Source organism: Vigna angularis, chromosome 10 (assembly GCF_016808095.1).
Source record: "Vigna angularis cultivar LongXiaoDou No.4 chromosome 10, ASM1680809v1, whole genome shotgun sequence".
Taxonomy (NCBI): domain Eukaryota; kingdom Viridiplantae; phylum Streptophyta; class Magnoliopsida; order Fabales; family Fabaceae; genus Vigna; species Vigna angularis.
Window position 1 is genome coordinate 13,102,505 of NC_068979.1, and position 19,489 is coordinate 13,121,993.

The 19,489-nt window shown below is 33.5% G+C and overlaps 1 protein-coding gene across 2 annotated transcripts; it reads left to right on the forward strand.

Annotated features, from left to right (window-relative positions):
• The first annotated feature begins 16,402 nt into the window (after positions 1-16,402).
• LOC108336056 (uncharacterized membrane protein At4g09580) lies at positions 16,403-19,235 on the forward strand. Of its 2 annotated transcripts, XM_052869265.1 has the most exons (5): positions 16,403-16,686; positions 17,091-17,155; positions 17,974-18,149; positions 18,230-18,400; positions 18,793-19,235. In XM_052869265.1, exons 1-5 carry the CDS (start codon positions 16,487-16,489, stop codon positions 18,916-18,918), a joined length of 738 nt encoding a protein of 245 aa, XP_052725225.1. In that variant the 5' UTR covers positions 16,403-16,486; the 3' UTR covers positions 18,919-19,235. The 2 variants fall into 2 exon arrangements, with proteins under 2 accessions (XP_052725225.1, XP_017427848.1); XM_017572359.2 differs by lacking the exon at positions 17,091-17,155 and having other exon boundaries at positions 16,405-16,686; positions 17,879-18,149.
• Positions 19,236-19,489: the final 254 nt, after the last annotated feature.

The window sequence follows — 19,489 nt, forward strand, 5'->3', positions numbered from 1 at the left end:
CAAGTCGTTTCTTTCTTCTGTTGCATGTGGGTCCCACTCATTTTTCATGTAAAGTCTGAGTCTTCTATAAGACTTTCTTTTAATCAATGGTATTAACGGTATACCCTAATCGTGTTTCTGTAGTCTTTTAAAAGGAAAGGAAAGCTAGATGTTTAACTTTAAATTATGTTTGATGTGTAAGTTTGGTGCTTGTGTGTATGTTAAGTTGTTGTAATTACGATCACAATATTTGTGTTATTATTATTTCCTTTAAATGTGTATGTTTGATTATTTAATGAGTGATTTATGATATGATGTGAATTTGTTGTTATTGTTTACATCAATAGTATGTTATGAAGTGATATTGATAATTGGAATTGGCGACAAGATTTATGGAGTAATTGATAACGGTTGAAAAATTGTTATTTTTATACTTAAATTTGACATCAAAAACAACCTTTATGCCTTAGAAACTAGCTTGGAACCATGCTTTTGCTTATGTTTTAGAAATAACAATTTGATGTGTAACTCTAAATTATGTTTGATGTGTAAGTTTGGTGCTTGTATGTATGTTAAGTTGTTGTAATTACGATCACAATATTTGTGTTATTATTATTTCCTTTAAATGTGTATGTTTGAATATTTAATGAGTGATTTATGATATGATGTGAATTTGTTGTTATTGTTTACATCAATAGTATGTTATAAAGTGATATTGATAATTGGAATTGGCGACAAGATTTATGGAGTAATTGATAACGGTTGAAAAATTGTTATTTTTATACTCAAATTTGACATCAAAAACAACCTTTATGCCTTAGAAACTAGCTTGCAACCATGCTTTTGCTTATGTTTTAGAAATAAGAGAGTTGGATGGGTTTTATGCTTGGTTTTCCTTGTTTTTGCATGTTTTAAGATGAATTGAATGAAAGAAGTGAAGTAGCCAGAAGTTGGACTCAGAAAAGGAAGAAAAAATGCATAAAAGAAGAGCCGTAAGTACCGCTCAACACTACTTTTACCGCTGAGCGACACTTTGAAGTCCCGCAGTCACCGCTGAGGGGCAAAACTACAGTTGAGCGTCAATTAGAAGAACCGCACTTACCGTTGAGCGCCATTTTAATAGGCCTTGTTTAGGAAGCTGTATAAGGTTTTAGTCGACCTAGGGTTAGTATCTTTTGGCAAAACGAAGCAAACTCACACTTTCTTCACCCCTTGGAGGAGGATTTTGGATGCTCAAGCTCCACTCTTCAAATTCTAGGGTTCTATCTTTCATTCTTTCATTATTTTTCATCTAGTTTCACCATGATTATGGTGAACTAAACCTTCATTGTTGTTGAGGGAATCAATGTAATCCTCTGAAACTCTCATGTATTGAATTGGTTCTTTAATACATATGCTTTCTTTCATTAATTGTTAGGGTTTTTCTTTTATACTCTATGCATTCTTTGTTTAACTCATTCAATTGCATGATCATTGATTTTATTTGTATGGACACATATAGATAAATCTAAATATGAAGAAATTCTCCCAATAGTAATATTGCCTAGACATAGGGATAGGAGAATTGGTTGCCTTTAAGCTTCTGTGCGAATGTAATGCATGAATAATTGCTAGGGAGACAAGACATTGTAAACTAGTGATTAAGAGTAGGCTTTCTTCACCGAGACATCGGGTTTAAGGTAAATTAGAAAGTGGCATTAACATTAATGAAGAAGATGAATTCTTGAATACATGAGAGTGGATAGGATGAATTGAAAACCCAAACAACATCATTATTCCATATATTTCAATCACATTTTGCTTCTTTTGTCCAATTGATCAATACATGCATTCATATTTACTTTTTAGTATTTGCATTTAAATCTCAAAGAATTGGTTTTTCAAGTCTTATTTAATCAAGAAACCATACAACTGTTTAGGCCGTGAGTCCTTTGGGAAATGATATTTGGTCTTACCATTTTATTATTACTTGAACAATTCGGCTACACTTGTCGAGGGTTAACAGTAATGAGTTATCAAAGCTTTTGGGTTTTGTAGTTAAAAAGGGAGGTTTTAATAGGCAAGTTTGTTAGATAAGGGTTGGTTTGAGAAGTTTGATATTTCAAGTTTGTGGTAATGTTAATTGAGACTTGTTGGAGTGTTAAATTGATTGGAATCTGATCTAGAGCTAAGGAATAGTCCTTTGGTAGTGTTTTAGATGGTTTTAAGTACAAATTGAGGATTTTGAGTAGTGAGATTTTGAAGTAGGAGGTTTATACTGAATTAGGGAATTTGGGTTTTTTTTAGTCATTTATGACTTTTTTTAACTTCTTCTTTGCTGAAATTGGTGTTATAAGTAGTAGATTTGAGTTTGGGTAAGTTTATAGTAGTCAAGTTGGGTTTGAGGTAGCTATTTGGAGTTAGAGATTCGGTTTCAGATGTCTCTTGGTGTCTAGGAGGTCTTAGGAGCCAGTTAAACTACTATAGAGGGTAACAAAGGTCATATTAGAGTTATATATATTTCTAGTGTGACGTTTATCGCCCCCTTAGCACCCTATTTATGCAAGCTTTGGGCTTGAGCGCCCTATTTGTGCAAGGTTTGGCGCTGAGCGCCCTCTCCACGCCCTTTTCCAATTACTCCTGGCGCTTGGGCACCCTTTATCATATTTTTTTGGGTTTTCCAGTTTGAGTGTTCTATGATTTTTCTGATGCACTATTTTGTATCTTTTAATGTATATTTAATGGTTTCATTTGGATTTTGTTGTGATACATGAAGATGAATGTGTATGTATATATATATTAAGTGGACAGTTATGGAAAATGGTTCCAAGGTGGAACTTCTTGTTTGTAATTACAAGTATTGTAAGTATGAATGTAGGAAGCTCAGTCTTGGGGTTCATCCTAACACTAATGGTAATTTATTCTCACATAGAAAGGGTGAGACATGTGGTGAGAGTAGTAGGAGGTCCTAGTCTAGGGATCTTACCTTGGCCTAAGGCGTTGGTTAACGAACTAACCTTGTGTGGTAGCTTGGGGTGGGCCAGCTGTTTCACCACTACAAGTGCATGAACCACCATAACTCTCGACATTCATACTATATTTGGATAATACAATCTAGGTCTTGACATGTTTAAGATGAGTGGATTGTTTTATGATAAATATGATTCATGTGTGAAATATTAATGTATATTATGATTTGTTTTGTATCACTAGCGAGTGGTGAGGGTGAAATAGTGACTCACTTAGATGAATATATAGAAGTAGAATTTTTTTGTGATAAATTTGTTTTATATATGTTGGAACAATCGATACCGTTATAGAGTTGCGCAGCGGAATAACTTATAAAGTAGAAGGCGTGTTCAGTCAAACTCTTAATAAGATGGTATGTTTTAGAAATTTAATTTTCTTAGAGACAAATCTTCAAACAGTTGATGTGCATAAAACAGTGAACAGTACAAAGAGTAGAAAAAATCACACAAGCAATTTTTATCCTGGTTCGATTCAAAAGAATCTACGTCCAGTTGTTAATCACTATAAAAAGTGATTAACGTTTTCACTAAAATCAGTTTCACAAGTTTACAATAGAGTAAATGAAACAGAAAAAAGATAAAACCTTCCTTCGAACGAATGAACCGGAAGAACAACAACTTTGCCAACTTGAAGAGAATCGCTCCGACCTTTGACCCACAAAGCGCGAGCTTCTCCTTTTCACAAGACTAGGCAATGCAATGAACTAGCTTTTGGAACTTCCTCAGATCACACTATATTCTCAAAAGCTTTGTGTTCAACTATCTTTTTCTTACTTTAATCTTCACAGAAAAACCACTATATAGCCAGCTGCTCTGAATATCTAAGATTAAGTTTCAACTGCCACGAATAATCGATTATTGTAAGTGATAATCGATTATTCAAGTCCGTTACAGGGTTTTCAAAATGTGATAATCGATTATATGATGTGATAATCAATTATTCTTGTATGACTCTGTGATAATCGATTATTGCCATTCCATAATCGATTATTGCAGTTAAAAATGCAAGTTTACAAAGTTTAAAAGAATTTCCTACTACATTTAATTTCTACAAATTGCTTTTAACTAATTCTAATATCTTCTTCAACTAAAACTTCTTGTAGCATCATCAAAACAAATTTCTTCAAGATTTACAAATACTCCTTATTGGTAACAATCTCCCCCTTTTTGATGATGATCAAAAATTCAATTTTAAAAGCAATTTTGGCTTACCTGCAAAACATACAAGCTAACAGACAACAACAAAGTTAGCAATACCTGTAATAATTTATACTTCTCCCCTTGTATTATTCTTCTCCCCCTTTTTGATCAGAAGCAAAAAGATCTGATGTTAAAGGCTCCCCCTAAATATGATCTCCCCCTCAAGTAAACAAAGGATGCATATAATCAAGAGATCATTTTATTTATGAAAATAAAGATTACATTATAAGAAGACACATAACAGACAGAATTATAACATAGATGAAATGGCAAGCAAACAACAAAACAGTCTAACATAGAACCTATATCTAAAACTCAGGACTAGGAGATCTCTCTGTAGGTTGAAGGTTGAGATGATTCTCGATGTTAGATAGGCGAATATCAAGATCAAGAAATTGATCAACCATGTACTCATCAACAGATTGTTGCCCCTCATAAATCTCCTCAAAGTGTGTTCTTTGTGCTAGACTCATATCCTCTAATTGCTTAGATAATCTAGCAAAATGTTCTTCCATGGAGAGTGAGGAGGATGAGGGCATGGTAGATGGACCAGCATCAGAAGGAGCAGCAGCATTAACTGGTTCTGCCATATGAGTATCGATGTCATCATCTTCATCTGCATCAGGATGGTCATCATCTTTGTGAATGAGAATTCGTCCTCTAGTAATGAATCCCATCTGACGAAAGGTAGTATCGCCAATTTCCGAGCCAGCAGCTTGAATGGCTTGGACAAGTTCTCCTTCAACATTTACACCTTTGTACTCCAAGATTCTAGAAATAAGAAGAGCATAAGGAAATTGATAAGAATGGGATTTCTTAGCTTTTACCATAGTGTCAACAATGAGAGCAGGCCAATCGATGTGTATGTGATTTAGGATCCCATACAGAAGAAGTAGATCCTGTTCAGAGCATTGAGCATGATTGGTTGCTCTAGGACATAGGATCCAGACAAGTAAGTAGTGAATCATCCTTTCTTCAACCTTGAAACCTCCAACAAGCAATTGCCTTCGATTAGTCTGTTGTTCAGGGTGACGCAGGAAGGATTGGAAAGTCATTAATCGATCGAAATCTTGGAGTCCTAGATGAACTTTGACAGCATCATCCCAGATGGGTAGTTGGGCAAAGTTGGTCCACACATCATCATCTAAAATTATGCGGACACCCTTGACTTTAGTGGAAATAATCCCATCTCGATATCTCAAGTTGAAGTAGAACACTCTGATGAGATCGGGATAAATGCAACCTTTTTGCTCCACCGGATTTGAGAGTCCTTGATCATTAAAAAGCTCTGGAAATTGAAATCCATAGAAACGAAAAAAATCAAGGCGAATATACTTTACCGCCATGATTCTTCTTTCTTGCCAGGAAGAAACATAGTCCGCATGTTTTCCTTGATCTGAAATCCATCCATCAATAGTTGCCGGACGTGGTTGAGAGGAAGAGGATGCTCCAGCAGCTCTGCGGCGATGTCTCCTTGAATCTGCCATGGAGAAAGGTTGAGGGAGTGATAGTTTGAGAAAGTGAGTAAAAATAGAGAGATTGGAAGCTCAAGATTTTGATTTCAGCAGTTTCTGGGTGCAAAGAGATGTCTAATAATCGATTATAGGGGCCTATTTATAAGAAGAAGGGAAAAACTAGCCGTTTATGGCCATTTTTAACCGTTATGGGAGGCTCCAACGGCTCTATTTTCAAAACTGTTAGCGTGATAATCGATTATCGTAAGTGATAATCGATTATCTGCTCGTTGGTCACTTTCCAGAAATTGTGTGATAATCGATTATGTATGAAGATAATCGATTATTTGCTCATGATTTTCCAGGGGTGAATTTGAAGATTCATAATCGATTATTGGGTGGGGTAATCGATTATCTCAGTGTAGAGGATGTTGCCCAGGTTTGTAATAATCGATTATGACCTGATGATAATCGATTATTAACGCTGATCTTACGAAAATTTGTAAAGAACCATAAATCTGGAGTCTAAGACATGTCTAATACCCCTAACTCTCTTCTAAGCTCATAGAATCTATCTTTAGGCAGGGCTTTAGTAAAGATATCAGCTAATTGATGTAACGTGTCAATGTATTCAATTTGGCAATCTCCTTTTTGAATGTGATCTCTCAAGAAGTGATGTCTAATTTCAATGTGCTTAGTTCTTGAGTGCATGATGGGGTTCTTAGTTAGGTTGATAGCACTAGTATTATCACATTTCAGAGGAATGTGATCAAGGAAAATATCAAAGTCCTCCAGTTGTTGTTTCATCCATAAGATTTGGGCACAATAATTGCCAACAGCAATGTATTCAGCTTCAGTAGTAGATAAAGCTACACAAGCTTGTTTCTTTGAATGCCAAGACACTAAAGAACAACCTAGAAAATGACAAGTGCCACTAGTACTTTTCCTATCAATTTTACAGCCACCATAGTCTGCATCAGAATAACCTATTAAACTAAGTGAAGCATCAGATGGATACCAAAGTCCAAAAGAAGTGGTTCCTTTAAGGTATTTCAAAATCCTTTTGACAGCAATTAGATGAGATTCTTTAGGATTAGCTTGGTACCTAGCACACACACATACACTTTGCATAATGTCTGGTCTACTAGCAGTTAGATATAGTAAGGATCCTATCATTCCTCTAAACATGGTTTCATTTACCCCTTCACCAGATTCATCCTTATCTAAATAGCAAGACGTTGCCATAGGTGTGTTGGCTTCTTTACAAGTATCCATACCAAACTTCTTAAGCACTTATCTACAATATTTAGTTTGGGAGACAAAAGTTCCCCCATCTATTTGCTTTATTTGCAGCCCTAAGAAGAAGGTAAGCTCACCCATCATAGACATCTCAAATTCACCTTGCATTATTTGTGCAAATCCCTCACATAATGAATCATTTGTAGACCCAAAAATAATATCATCTACGTATACTTGAACAATCAAGATATGTTTTCCTACTTTCTTAATAAACAGGGTGGAATCAACCTTTCCTCTAGAGAAATCATTTTCAATCAAGAAGGTACTAAGTCTTTCATACCAAGACCTAGGTGCCTGTTTAAGACCATACAAGGCCTTTTTCAACTTATAAACATGATTAAGATATTTAAAATCCTCAAAACCAGGAGGTTGACTAACATATACCTCTTCTTTAATAAAACCATTCAAAAATGCGCTTTTCACATCCATTTGGTACAATTTAAACTTCATCAAAGAGGCATAAACAAGTAACAATCTAATTGCTTCTAACCTGGCTACTGGAGTGTAAGTTTCATCATAGTCGATACCTTCCTCTTGATAGTAGCCCTTTGCAACTAACCTGGCTTTGTTCTTTGTGATGTTTCCATCTTCATCAAGCTTGTTTCTAAACACCCACTTTGTTCCAATGATTTGATAATCATCTTGTCTAGGAATGAGTTCCCAAACATCATTCCTTTCAAATTGATTAAGTTCTTCTTGCATAGCAACACACCATTTATCATCTTGAAGAGCTTCCTTTATGTTCTTAGGTTCTACCTGAGACACAAAAGCTACTGTTAAGGAGAAATTATTAAGATTGTGTCTAGTAGTTACCCCTTTTAATATATCTCCGATGATGTTGTCCAGAGAAAGTCCTCTTGGTTGTTGATAGCTTTTAGTATCAACTACTTGATGTTCATTTTGAGTTTCTGGAGGATAGTTTTCATTTAGATACATCTCTTCAAGAGCTTCCCTTAAATAATCCTCATCACCTGCAATTGGTTTATTTGACTCAAGAGGGTTCACCTCAAGGTCCACAATTTCATCAAAGACAACATGCATTGATTCTTCAATTTTCAAGGTTCTTCTATTAAACACCCTATATGCTTTGCTAGTTAAAGAATATCCTAAGAAGATTGCCTCATCAGATTTAGCATCAAATTTGCCTAGATTATCTTTACCATTATTCAAAACAAAACATTTACATCCAAAGATTTTCAAATGAGATACATTTGGTTTTCTACCGTTAAACAGTTCATAGGGAGTTAGCTTAAGAATAGGCCTAATTAGCATTCTGTTCAACACGTAACAAGCAGTACTAACTGCATCAGCCCAAAAGTATTTTGGCACATTAGATTCATTTAAAAGAGTCCTAGCTAGTTCTTCTAATGACCTATTTTTCCTCTCAACAACACCATTTTGTTGGGGAGTTCTTGGAGCAGAAAAATTATGAGCAATTCCATGTTCTTCACAAAACTTTTCAAAAGATTCATTTTCAAACTCACCACCGTGATCATTTCTCAAGGTTTTGATTTTCAATTCCTTTTCATTTTGAACACGTTTTGCAAACGATTTGAATGCTTTAAAAGCTTCACTTTTAAGGGTTAAGAAGAATGTCCAAGTAAATCTAGTGTAATCATCAACAATCACAAGAGCATAGTAGTTTCCACCAAAACTTTTAATTCTAGATGGACCAAACAAGTCCATATGCAGAAGTTCTAAAGGTTTTGATGTTGAAATCATGGTCTTAGATAAGAATGAGGATTTGGTTTGCTTTCCCTTTTGACATGCAGACCAGAGTTTGTCTTTCTCAAATTTTAAATTTGGCAAACCAATCACAAGATTTTTTGAAATCAATTTATTCAAATGTTGCAAATGAATATGTGCAGCTCTTTTATGCCATAGCCAAGGGTTTTCCTCTTTAGCAACTAAACATGTTATATTATGACTAGATGCATTTTCAATATCAATCAAGTAAATGTTATTATGCCTAACACCTTGCAAAGCAATTTCAGTAGAATTTTTAAAATATACAGTGCATCTATCACTTTCAAAGGTTACCTTGAGACCCTTGTCACATAATTGACTTATGCTTAGGAGATTGTGTTTGAGACCTTCAACACATAATACGTCCTTTATAGTCAATGTGTTTCCTCCTCCAATGTCTCCAGTTCCAATGATTCTACCTTTGTTGTTATCTCCATAGGTCACAAATCCTTGCTTCTTCTTCTCAAAAGAAATAAACCTTTTCTTGTCACCGGTCATGTGTCTTGAACAACTACTGTCAAGATACCACAGTGACTTCTTTGACTTAGTAAGTTCCTACAAAACAAATTTGAGCAAGACTTTAGGTCCCCAATCTTATTATGGGTCCTTGGGGTTAGTTTATGCAAACATACATCATTTTACAGTTTTAAACCATGCATATTTACCATTTTGAACACCAAAATGTTTGATGCTGCATTTGTTTGAGGTGTGACCAAGTTTCATGCAGTAAAAACAACAAGCCTCATACACTTTATTTTTCACAAAAGTCCCTTTTTCTACCCAAACTCTACGAGTTCTTATCACTTTAGATTTTTTGTGTAGATGCGTGTTTCCACTTCTTGCATTGCTTTTCTCAAAGTTTGTTTTGGCATATGACTTAGACTTAGTTGCCTTTGCAAGTAAATTCTCAAGAATGTCAATATCAAACAGATGACTTTTACACGATAGACATTCAATAGGTTGTACAATAGTATCAGATTCAGATAATTTAGTTTCCAAATTACTAACTTTGTTTCTTAAAACAACTTCGTCATCTAGTACTTTTTCATACCTCAATTTCAATTCATTATGCTTTTTCTTTAGCTTTTTATGAGCAACATCAAGTTTTTCAGATTCATTTAACAAATCAAGAAATGCCTTTTGTAAGTCAAACTCATTACTTGACTCTAAGCTAGAATCACTTACTTGGCTTCCTGCATCTTCTAAGTCTGCCATTAAGCACAAATTTGCTTCTTCATCTGAATCGCTTGAGCTTGAAGAACTAGAAGCATTCTATTCCCAAGCTATGTAAGCTTTCTTCTTCTTTGGAAACTTTCTTTCTTTCTTTTCTTCACTTTTCTTATTTTAGGACAGTTAGTCTTCACATGACCTCGTTCTCCACATCCATAACATTTAATGCTTGAAGAAGATCCATGATTTTCTTTCCTTTCTTCACGGTATTTGTCTTTTCCCTTTGCTTTCATAAATTTTGCAAACTTCTTAATCATAAGACTCATGTTTTCTTCATCATCATCGGAGTCATCATCTTCAATCCTTTTAGAGTTCTTTCCTTTGGAGATCTCAGACTTGAAGGCTAGTGTCTTTCTTTTGCCTTGATCTTCTTCAGCCGTCAATCTTCTCAACTCAAGTTCATGCTCACGGAGTTTCCCAAACAAAATTGGCATCGACATTTGAGTAAGATTATGAGACTCAAAGATGGCAGTCACCTTTGGTTGCCAAGACCTGTCCAATGATTTCAAAATTTTTACATTCAATTCATCAATATCAAAAGTCTTACCCAACCCTGTCAAGTGGTTCACTATGTGAATGAACCGCTTTTGGACATCAGAAATTGTTTCTCCAGGTTGCATTCTGAACATCTCATACTCCTGAATTAGAGTGTTCTTCCTTGCACGTTTCACGTCCTTTGTTCCTTCATGTGTGACTCTGAGAACCTCCCACATTTCTTGTGCTGTCTTACAAACTGAAATTCTATAAAACTCATCAAGTACAACAACAGATGAAATAATGTTGTGAGCCTTAATATCAAATTGAGCTCTTCTATTTTCCTCTAGAGTCCAGTTGAAGTATGGTTTTTCTACTTCTACACCATCAATAGTTCTTTTTGGAATATAGGGACCATTTAGTACAGCTTCCCAGATGCCTCTGTCAACAGACCCCATAAAAATTTCCATTTTGACTTTCCAGAATGCATAGTTATCACCAGTAAAGAGTGGTGGTCTGTTGATGGAAGCACCATCGGCATATACTTGATTTTGATGACCGGCCATTTTCGAAAAATTTGAAAAAATATCAAAGCAAGCTCTGATACCAATTGTTGGAACAATCGGTACCGTTATAGAGTTGCGTAGCGGAATAACTTATAAAGCAGAAGGCGTGTTCAGTCAAACTGTTAATAAGATGGTCTGTTTTAGAAATTTAATTTTCTTAGAGACAAATCTTCAAACAGTTGATGTGCATAAAACAGTGAACAGTACAGAGAGTAGAAAAAATCACACAAGCAATTTTTATCCTGGTTCGATTTAAAAGAATCTACGTCCAGTTGTTAATCACTATAAAAAGTGATTAACATTTTCACTAAAATCAGTTTCACAAGTTTACAATAGAGTAAATGAAACAGAAAAAAGATAAAACCTTCCTTCGAACGAACGAACCGGAAGAACAACAACTTTGCCAACTTGAAGAGAACCGCTCCGACCTTTGACCCACAAAGCGCGAGCTTCTCCTTTTCACAAGACTAGGCAATGCAATGAACTAGCTTTTGGAACTTCCTCAGATCACACTGTATTCTCAAAAGCTTTGTGTTCAACTATCTTTTTCTTACTTTAATCTTCACAGAAAAACCACTATATAGCCAGCTGCTCTGAATATCTAAGGTTAAGTTTCAACTACCACGAATAATCGATTATTGTAAGTGATAATCGATTATTCAAGTCCGTTACAGGGTTTTCAAAATGTGATAATCGATTATATGATATGATAATCGATTATTCCTGTATGACTCTGTGATAATCGATTATTGTCATTCCATAATCGATTATTGCAGTTAAAAATGCAAGTTTACAAAGTTTACAAGAATTTCCTACTACATTTAATTTCTACAAATTGCTTTTAACTAATTCTAATATCTTCTTCAACTAAAACTTCTTGTAGCATCATCAAAACAGATTTCTTCAAGATTTACCAATACTCCTTATTGGTAACAATATAGTTATTATTAGTACCTATATAACGATTCATTTTGGTTGTTGTTATATTATTAAAATGGAATGAAAAATTAATATTAATTTTTATATGTGATAAGTAATGATAATGTATAAATGATTTATCAAAATTTAATATATAAAATTTATATTTATTTATAAAAAATATATTACAAGATACGAATTCATTAATATTTTGATAAACAATAAGAATGTTTCAATATATTTTTTAAATTTTAATTGAATTTAATATACAATTTTTTTTTATGCAAAACGTTGCACTACTACGGCGCCACTGTTCTTTTATCAGATGAGGAAGACTTTATTCAACAAGGAACACAAACACCATAGGAAAGTAAACAAGAAAGTAAGCTGATTCTTTATTCATAATTTATTCCCATAAAATATAATTGAACCAAAATGAAAAGGTAGCCAAAACGACCATGAGCATCTTCATTAACGCTGCGTTCGGTTGGGATGATTTACTGTAGACGTGAATTTGTAAGGATGGATTTGCATGGTAAATGGTGTTCGGTTGGTGTGATTTGCGACGACGGATTTGCGTGTAAAAGGAATGATTTGCGAGGATTGTTGCTTTTTGAGGTTCTCCCAATTTTGCAAAATTTGCGATGATTTAGGATGAAAAGTCGTATATGTCCTGTGGTATTTGTATAATTATGCTGGTGGAAGAAGGTTGGTCTCCTAGTTTCTCGCGTGAGACGAAGAAACCCAACGTTGGGTTGGATGCGCGATCTGGAGCAAAGACGAAGGAGAAAAGTGGTTCCCCTGAAAGCAGTCCAAAACGGAAAGAGAAAAAAGAAGGGTATCTCCCTTTCGGCCTCGCGACCTCCCTGAAACGGAGAAGAAGAGAAAATGCTCCCCGGCGACGCGACCAAAAGACCCCAACGTTGGGTTTGTCCATGAAGAAAAAGAGATTGTGCGAACCAAAGAGAAAGGGAAAGAATTTCCCCGTGCGCGCTGCAAGACTCCCATTGTTGGAGTTCTTAGTTGGAGAAGAAGAAAGGTGCTACCCTAGCTACCTTTTCACGTGAGACAAATAGAAAGGGAATGAAGCTTCCCTGCTCTGCGAGCTTCACCAGACAGCCTAAAGTTGGGCCTGCGAGAGGAGAAAGGCCCAAACAAAAATTGGAAAAAAGATTAGCTTAGGAGAAAGTCCCAAACACACCCTTTTCTTTTCTCTGAGGCGCTATGGCGTTGTTAGGTTTCTCTCTTTCGGCGCTTTTGAATGCCAAGAGACACCACAGGCTTTATTCCTAGCTGTTGGATCAAACTCACACACCTTTGTCCTATTTTCATTGGCCCACGTCATTAATATATATAAATTTTTTCTAAACTACTATAATATTTTGTTTTTAAATTAGATATACATTTAATTTATAGTGATATTATTTTTTTAAAAATTTGCTATATTATATTTATTTGAGATTATTGAACTGACAAAATACTTATGAATTATAAAAAGAACTTCTAATATTTTATAAATGCATTGAAAGGATACTTTACTGAAGCAACATCATCATGAACTATTACAAATATATTTGTATGTTTAAATGTTGCCAAATTTTTTTTAGGTCATGTAATATTATAACTTCCTTTAATTATTTGTTTGTTTAAAATTAATCATTCTCACTTTAGTAACAAATAAATTGATACTACTTGGTAGTAAATTATATTACAAACAAATACTACATTTAAAAATAAATTCATTTTACTGCATTATAATTTTTAAAAATTAATTTTATAAATTATTTATAATTTTTTTCTCTTTATAAACATTTTTACAATTAAATATAACATTAATAAATAACATTTTATATTACTTTAATAACTAGGAGATTTTGGTAATTTTTAATTTTTACCAATTAAACTAATTTTTAAAATCTATCACATCAATCAAATTCTACACTAATTCTCACAAATTTTACTTCTAAATCCACTCTCAATTACTTACAAATCCACTAAAAAAAACAACTAAAAAATCATCCTCAAATTCAGTCAAATCCATTCAAATCATCTCCTCCAAATCATCTTTTTCAAATACACCCAAAAGAACAAAACATAAAATTCATAATATATTTCTTCATTGTCGTATTTTAATTTGACAATTTTTGTTGTCCTATTATTCATTTGTATTTTTGAAATTCGTGCTTGCTTTTATATATATTCCGTTTCAGATAAGGATGTAAATGTTTTACTTTGCTGTGACGTGTGCTTAATTTATTATGCATTAATGCAAATTTATTACTGATTAAATCGTTTGTCATGCTTTTTAAAGCTCGTAAATATTGGACCAAAAATTTGCTGAGTCCAATCAATCTATCAGTTGAATTTCCGTAAGCAAAAACGAAATCATTTCTTACTTTCTTAAAGTGCTTTTTGTTTTTCTAATTATAAAATATTATACAACAGAATTTTCGTTTGTAATTAATTTTAGGATATTATACCCAATTATTTTAAACTCTATATAGAATTTCGTTAATTATGTAACAAAGTAAGTAGTTACTAGTGTATCTAAACTAAACTTAATAATTATATTCTAAAGATAATATTAAATGTATAAGTTCCTTGTTAATTTATTTTTAAGGAACACCTTATAAATATGTTTTTGATTTGATTTGGTTTATCTGGTATACTGAATATAGGGTCATTTAAGTTTAATTTAACTTTATGTAGACCAATAAGTCATTTTATTATATTTTTAAAAATAAATTTAAATAAAATATAATATATTTTAAATTTAAATGATATTTATAAAATTAATTTTAGTTTCAAATATAACTTTGAATATATATATATGAATGCATATGCTTATTTTAGTAAAATACTTTTTTAAAAATGTTTACTATAGTACTTTTATTTTTCTATAATAGAATTATTATTTTTTGAAATAATTCAACTCAGTCACCCCCAAGATCAAAGAAAAATGATCCAATTCAAATTGTGTACTCTTTTAACAAGCATATTCTTTACATACAATTTTATATTCAACACGTAATGAATATAAACACATCTTTTAAAATAAAAAATCAAATATATCTATTTGTCTCCATGGGATAATATTAAAAAAAACAAGAAAAAAAGGTAAAATAAAATTTTCATATATTAAAATTAATTTATACTCAAACTAATACATTTTCATATGTGTTTTTAATATCTCATTTTAATAAAGAAATAAAACAAACCTTTCCATATGCTATTACATAATAGCGTAAAAGTATTTTAAGAGAATGATGTTGCAAACATTTATTTGTATCTGTTTTTAACTCTGACTTGGAATTTATATATATTAGTTAATGTTAGTTTATAATATTTCATTCTAATTTTTCTTTGTTTCTTTTTATATAATTGCTTATTGAAAGCTTGTAATATATATATTTTTTTCATGAAAAAAATCTCATGGATGAAGATAATAAAAAATTCTAAAGTAAATATGCTTTTGAAAGAAATAAGTTTGACCACAATAAATGAAACGGGAAAAGAAAAAGTGCTTCAACAAATATTAGGAAATGAAAAGGAAAAAACAAAAAGTTTGAGGAAAGAAACAGTGCACACAAAAACGACAAAACAGAAAACAACATAACGGGGGTGGCCATATGCTTGATACCGCATTGGACGTTATTCAATAATTAACTTTCCTGCAATACGACGTCGCCTTCTCCTCCTTCGTGTTCACACTCCCACGTGTTTATTGCGTGACACATCACCCCACAGTTTTAATGAAGAAACAAGTACCATGTTCCACTCCAACAACAAAAATGAAACAATAAATAAAACAGTACCATGTGGGGGTTAACTATATTTGGGTCGTTCTATGGGACCCACATTCACACCATTCACCTGCACAATTTTTGTTATATTTTTTTTAATCTCACTTACAAGTTACCATTATTATTCGATTAATCAATTAAATATTGTTTTTCTTGGAGAGATACGTACTAACCAATAATTCTGTTGGTTATTTCAAAATAGGAAACCTTTTTCAAACTTTCACCCTTATCTAAAACCTTTCATAAACAATCTTTTAAGCATTTTGTCAAAAAGATTAATGATTTCTTTAAATGATCATTTTTAATTTGGTCACATTTTTATGTTATTATAGTAATATTTTTACTATTAATTTAATAGAATGAGATTAATAAAAAAACACCTTAGAATAAAGTGATTAAGCCTAAAAAATCCATATAAATATCAACTTAACAAATGAACCTGAGTGGTTTTATATTGAACAACGTGTTGTTGTCTCACTATTAAACAAGGAATAAATATATTTAGCAAGTGTTTGAATTTGTATTTTTACGAAGCTAATTTGATCAAAGAGGATAAATTTGGATTTAATAATATTTTAAATGGAAATTCAACTTTGATCAAACTGTTAACTATCTGTTTCTCAGTTAAAATCATAAAATCAGATAATAATGTTACAATAAAAATATGATTAAAAAATACGAGTTAGTTGATTGGTTCCTTTGATATACATATACTCCTCCAACCACCAATATTCTTTGTCTGTGTTAAACTCTTGTCTTTCTCTCTCTCCTCAAGATAAGGCAGAGAAGAGAAGGAAAGAGAGAAGGAGATGGAGGGTGCAAACACGGTGGTGGAGCAATCCGTACCAACGCCGTCCAAGTTTCCGTTGAGCTTTTGGGAAACCACGGTGGCTTCAACGGTGGCTTTGATTTTCGCTGTGGGTCTAGCCGGCGTGTACCTCACCATGCCCGATTCCGATTATAGCTTTCTGAAGCTACCCCGCACCCTCCAAGACCTTAAACTCCTCCGGTAATGTTTCAACCAACATTCCCTTTTCTGTTATTTTACACGTGAATGTTGAAAAACAAAGAAAAGACCAACCTTTACTTCGTTTTCGTTGTTGGGGTTCCGCTTTCTTCTCTGTTTTCTTATTGGGTGTTTTCATTCTGGTGCAAGATGCGATTTTTATCAATTTGGTATGATTAATCTGTTGCAAGTTTCATTGCTTTTTAAATGAATGTTCTGATTGTCAAATCTGGTTTATTCTGTTGAAAAGATCTGACCCGGAACTGTGATTTCGGTCCAATCATGATGATTAATTAAAATCGTGATTTGAGAATGCTGTTTATAAGGATTCTGTGTAAATAGGATTAGGCTATTTTAATTTTTTTTTTCTCTCTTCCCTTTCTCTATTTTATCCCTTTGAAAAGCAGATCTGGAAAGGGTGTTGGGGTCTTGAGGGATCCCGCCGCTTGGAGGGAGTACATGAGAATATTAGGTTTGTTATCGTTAATAAATTAATCGAGGCTTTTGCTTTGAGTCAACAAGCTGGCATGTTGCAAGTTGCGAGTATTTATTGGCTGAAGGTTCACGTGCTATTCTAGTAAGGGTTCGGTTAACAAAACTTTGGTGCAGTTTGCAGTTAGTCCTAGGTTCTAACTTGTAATCATCTTATTTTATTTTCTGATAAACTTGTTTCCATATTTAAATAAAAAAAATTGCAAGTTGCAAGTTGTTGGACTTTGACTGAGATCAAGCAATATGTTTTCTTATTATTCCACTGTATGTGACTTAGGATGAACCTTGGTTCAACGTTATGGTTGTTGTTGTTGTTGATGATGCCCCGTAACTTGGAGGCACAGGGTCAAATCGTCATAGATTGACCACAAGTCATGCATATATAAGCTAAAATACCAACGCTTTTGGGTGGTTAGCTGGAGAAAGAAATAGACTACTTGACGTAAAACTGATGTATGTTTTCTCAATCATTTGGTCTGCAGTGGGAGCAGGCTAAATGATGGAATCTTCTTATGCTTTGAGATAGTCTATTGACTTTGCATTTCATTTCAATGAGTGGATAATATATATAATTCATCCTATGTTTTAAAAATGATTGTGCTTGTGTGGAAAAGGGAATTTGGTGGATCCTGAATGTAGAACGGGAAGTTGAATATAATACAAACTGTGTAATGCTTTATCTACCTTGTATTTATTTTTGTAGAGATAACCTTGAGAGCTATACAAGTGACTACACTGCACAAGTCTTGGTGGGATACTGCGTGGTATATATTTTCATGCAGACTTTCATGATTCCAGGGACTGTTTTCATGTCATTGCTTGCTGGAGCACTCTTTGGAGTCTTTAAAGGAATGGCACTGGTTGTGTTCACTGCTACTGCAGGAGCTTCTTCATGCTACTTCCTGTCTAAACTGATTGGACGTCCAATTCTCTCCTCCCTCTGGCCTGAAAAGTTGAAATTCTTCCAAACCCAGGTTTGTTTCAACTTCCCACCACATTGGTTTTGATCCAATCTTCACATGGAAGTGAAAAAGTTATTTGTATGTATCCACAGGTGGCTAGAAGAAGAAAGAGTTTGTTGAACTACATGCTTTTTCTGAGATTGACTCCAACCCTGCCCAACACATTTATTAATTTTGCTTCGCCAATTGTGGATGTGCCTTATCATATCTTCTTCTTGGCAACTGTTATTGGACTCATACCCGCAGCTTATGTCACTGTCAAGGTACGTAGCCTACCAAAAACATTACCTATTTGGAACTGTTATTTTCACAATAAATATTACAAGTAAACAAAAAATAGGACAGAGAAGAGTGAAATGTATTAATGATGTGATTCTAAGAGATAGAGAGAGAAGAAATGGTGTACAGATTGTACAAATAACACAACTCATTCTCACTATTTGATTCTTCACTTCAATTTTTTCAAATTGTGAATGCTTCCCCATTTATAAACTGAAATAAATACTTCACATATTGAAAAGGGTACTGTTATCTCAATGAATCATATGCACTTTTATCATGAGTTTTTGTCTTTTTAATTATTAAACTATTGTATCTTGGAAAGAATATTTCAGCTGTCTCTGATTGCATTTAAGTTTCTCGTTTTCTTATGCAGGCTGGGTTAGCTCTTGGAGAGTTAAAATCCATGGGGGATCTCTATGATTTCAACTCAGTTGCTACCTTGTTCCTCATTGGTGTTGTGTCAGTTACACCCACATTAATGAACAAGAACGAATCATAGCATTTTATAGGCCAAGAATCATTGCTGTATGATGGCCTTGTTCTCCTGACAGCTAATATCAGTTCAGTATTTGTACAGATCTCCAAAAGAAAAGAAAAAAAAAGCAATTTCATTGTGATTCTCTGCAAATAGATTATTCCAAATGCTGCAGTAGTTCAAGACAAGCATATGATTGGTTGGATCTATGCTAGTGGCAAGAAACGAAGATTGGCTGAATTAGTTATGTACATTATTCACGAGTTGATATGTGTAAAACATTCACATATTGAATGGTAGTTATTTTGTCATGTTTACATCAACAAAAGATGTTTTCTTCATCTTTCCCATCATTTGATTATTACACATCAATCACTGGTTCACTTTCCGCGTCTTTCGTATTACAATCAATATAAAGTACATGAAATCAGTGCATCATGTGCATTGGGGGGCAGGTAGGATATGGAACCTACTGCGCCAACCACGAATATGAAGAAAAGTGTGTAAGCATGGGTTGCTATACTAAATATTTTAAAAGTTCACACTATACTAAATATTTTAAAAGTTCACACTCTCAACTGAAATTAATCTTTAT

Excerpts from the sequence above, each read along its gene's own strand:
- LOC108336056 (XM_017572359.2), top strand. The coding sequence starts at position 16,487 with ATGGAGGGTGCAAACACGGTGGTGGAGCAATCCGTACCAACGCCGTCC. Across the intron at positions 16,687-17,878 it reads CAAGACCTTAAACTCCTCCG|AGATAACCTTGAGAGCTATA; the intron begins GTAATGTTTCAA and ends TTATTTTTGTAG. Across the intron at positions 18,401-18,792 it reads CAGCTTATGTCACTGTCAAG|GCTGGGTTAGCTCTTGGAGA; the intron begins GTACGTAGCCTA and ends TTTCTTATGCAG.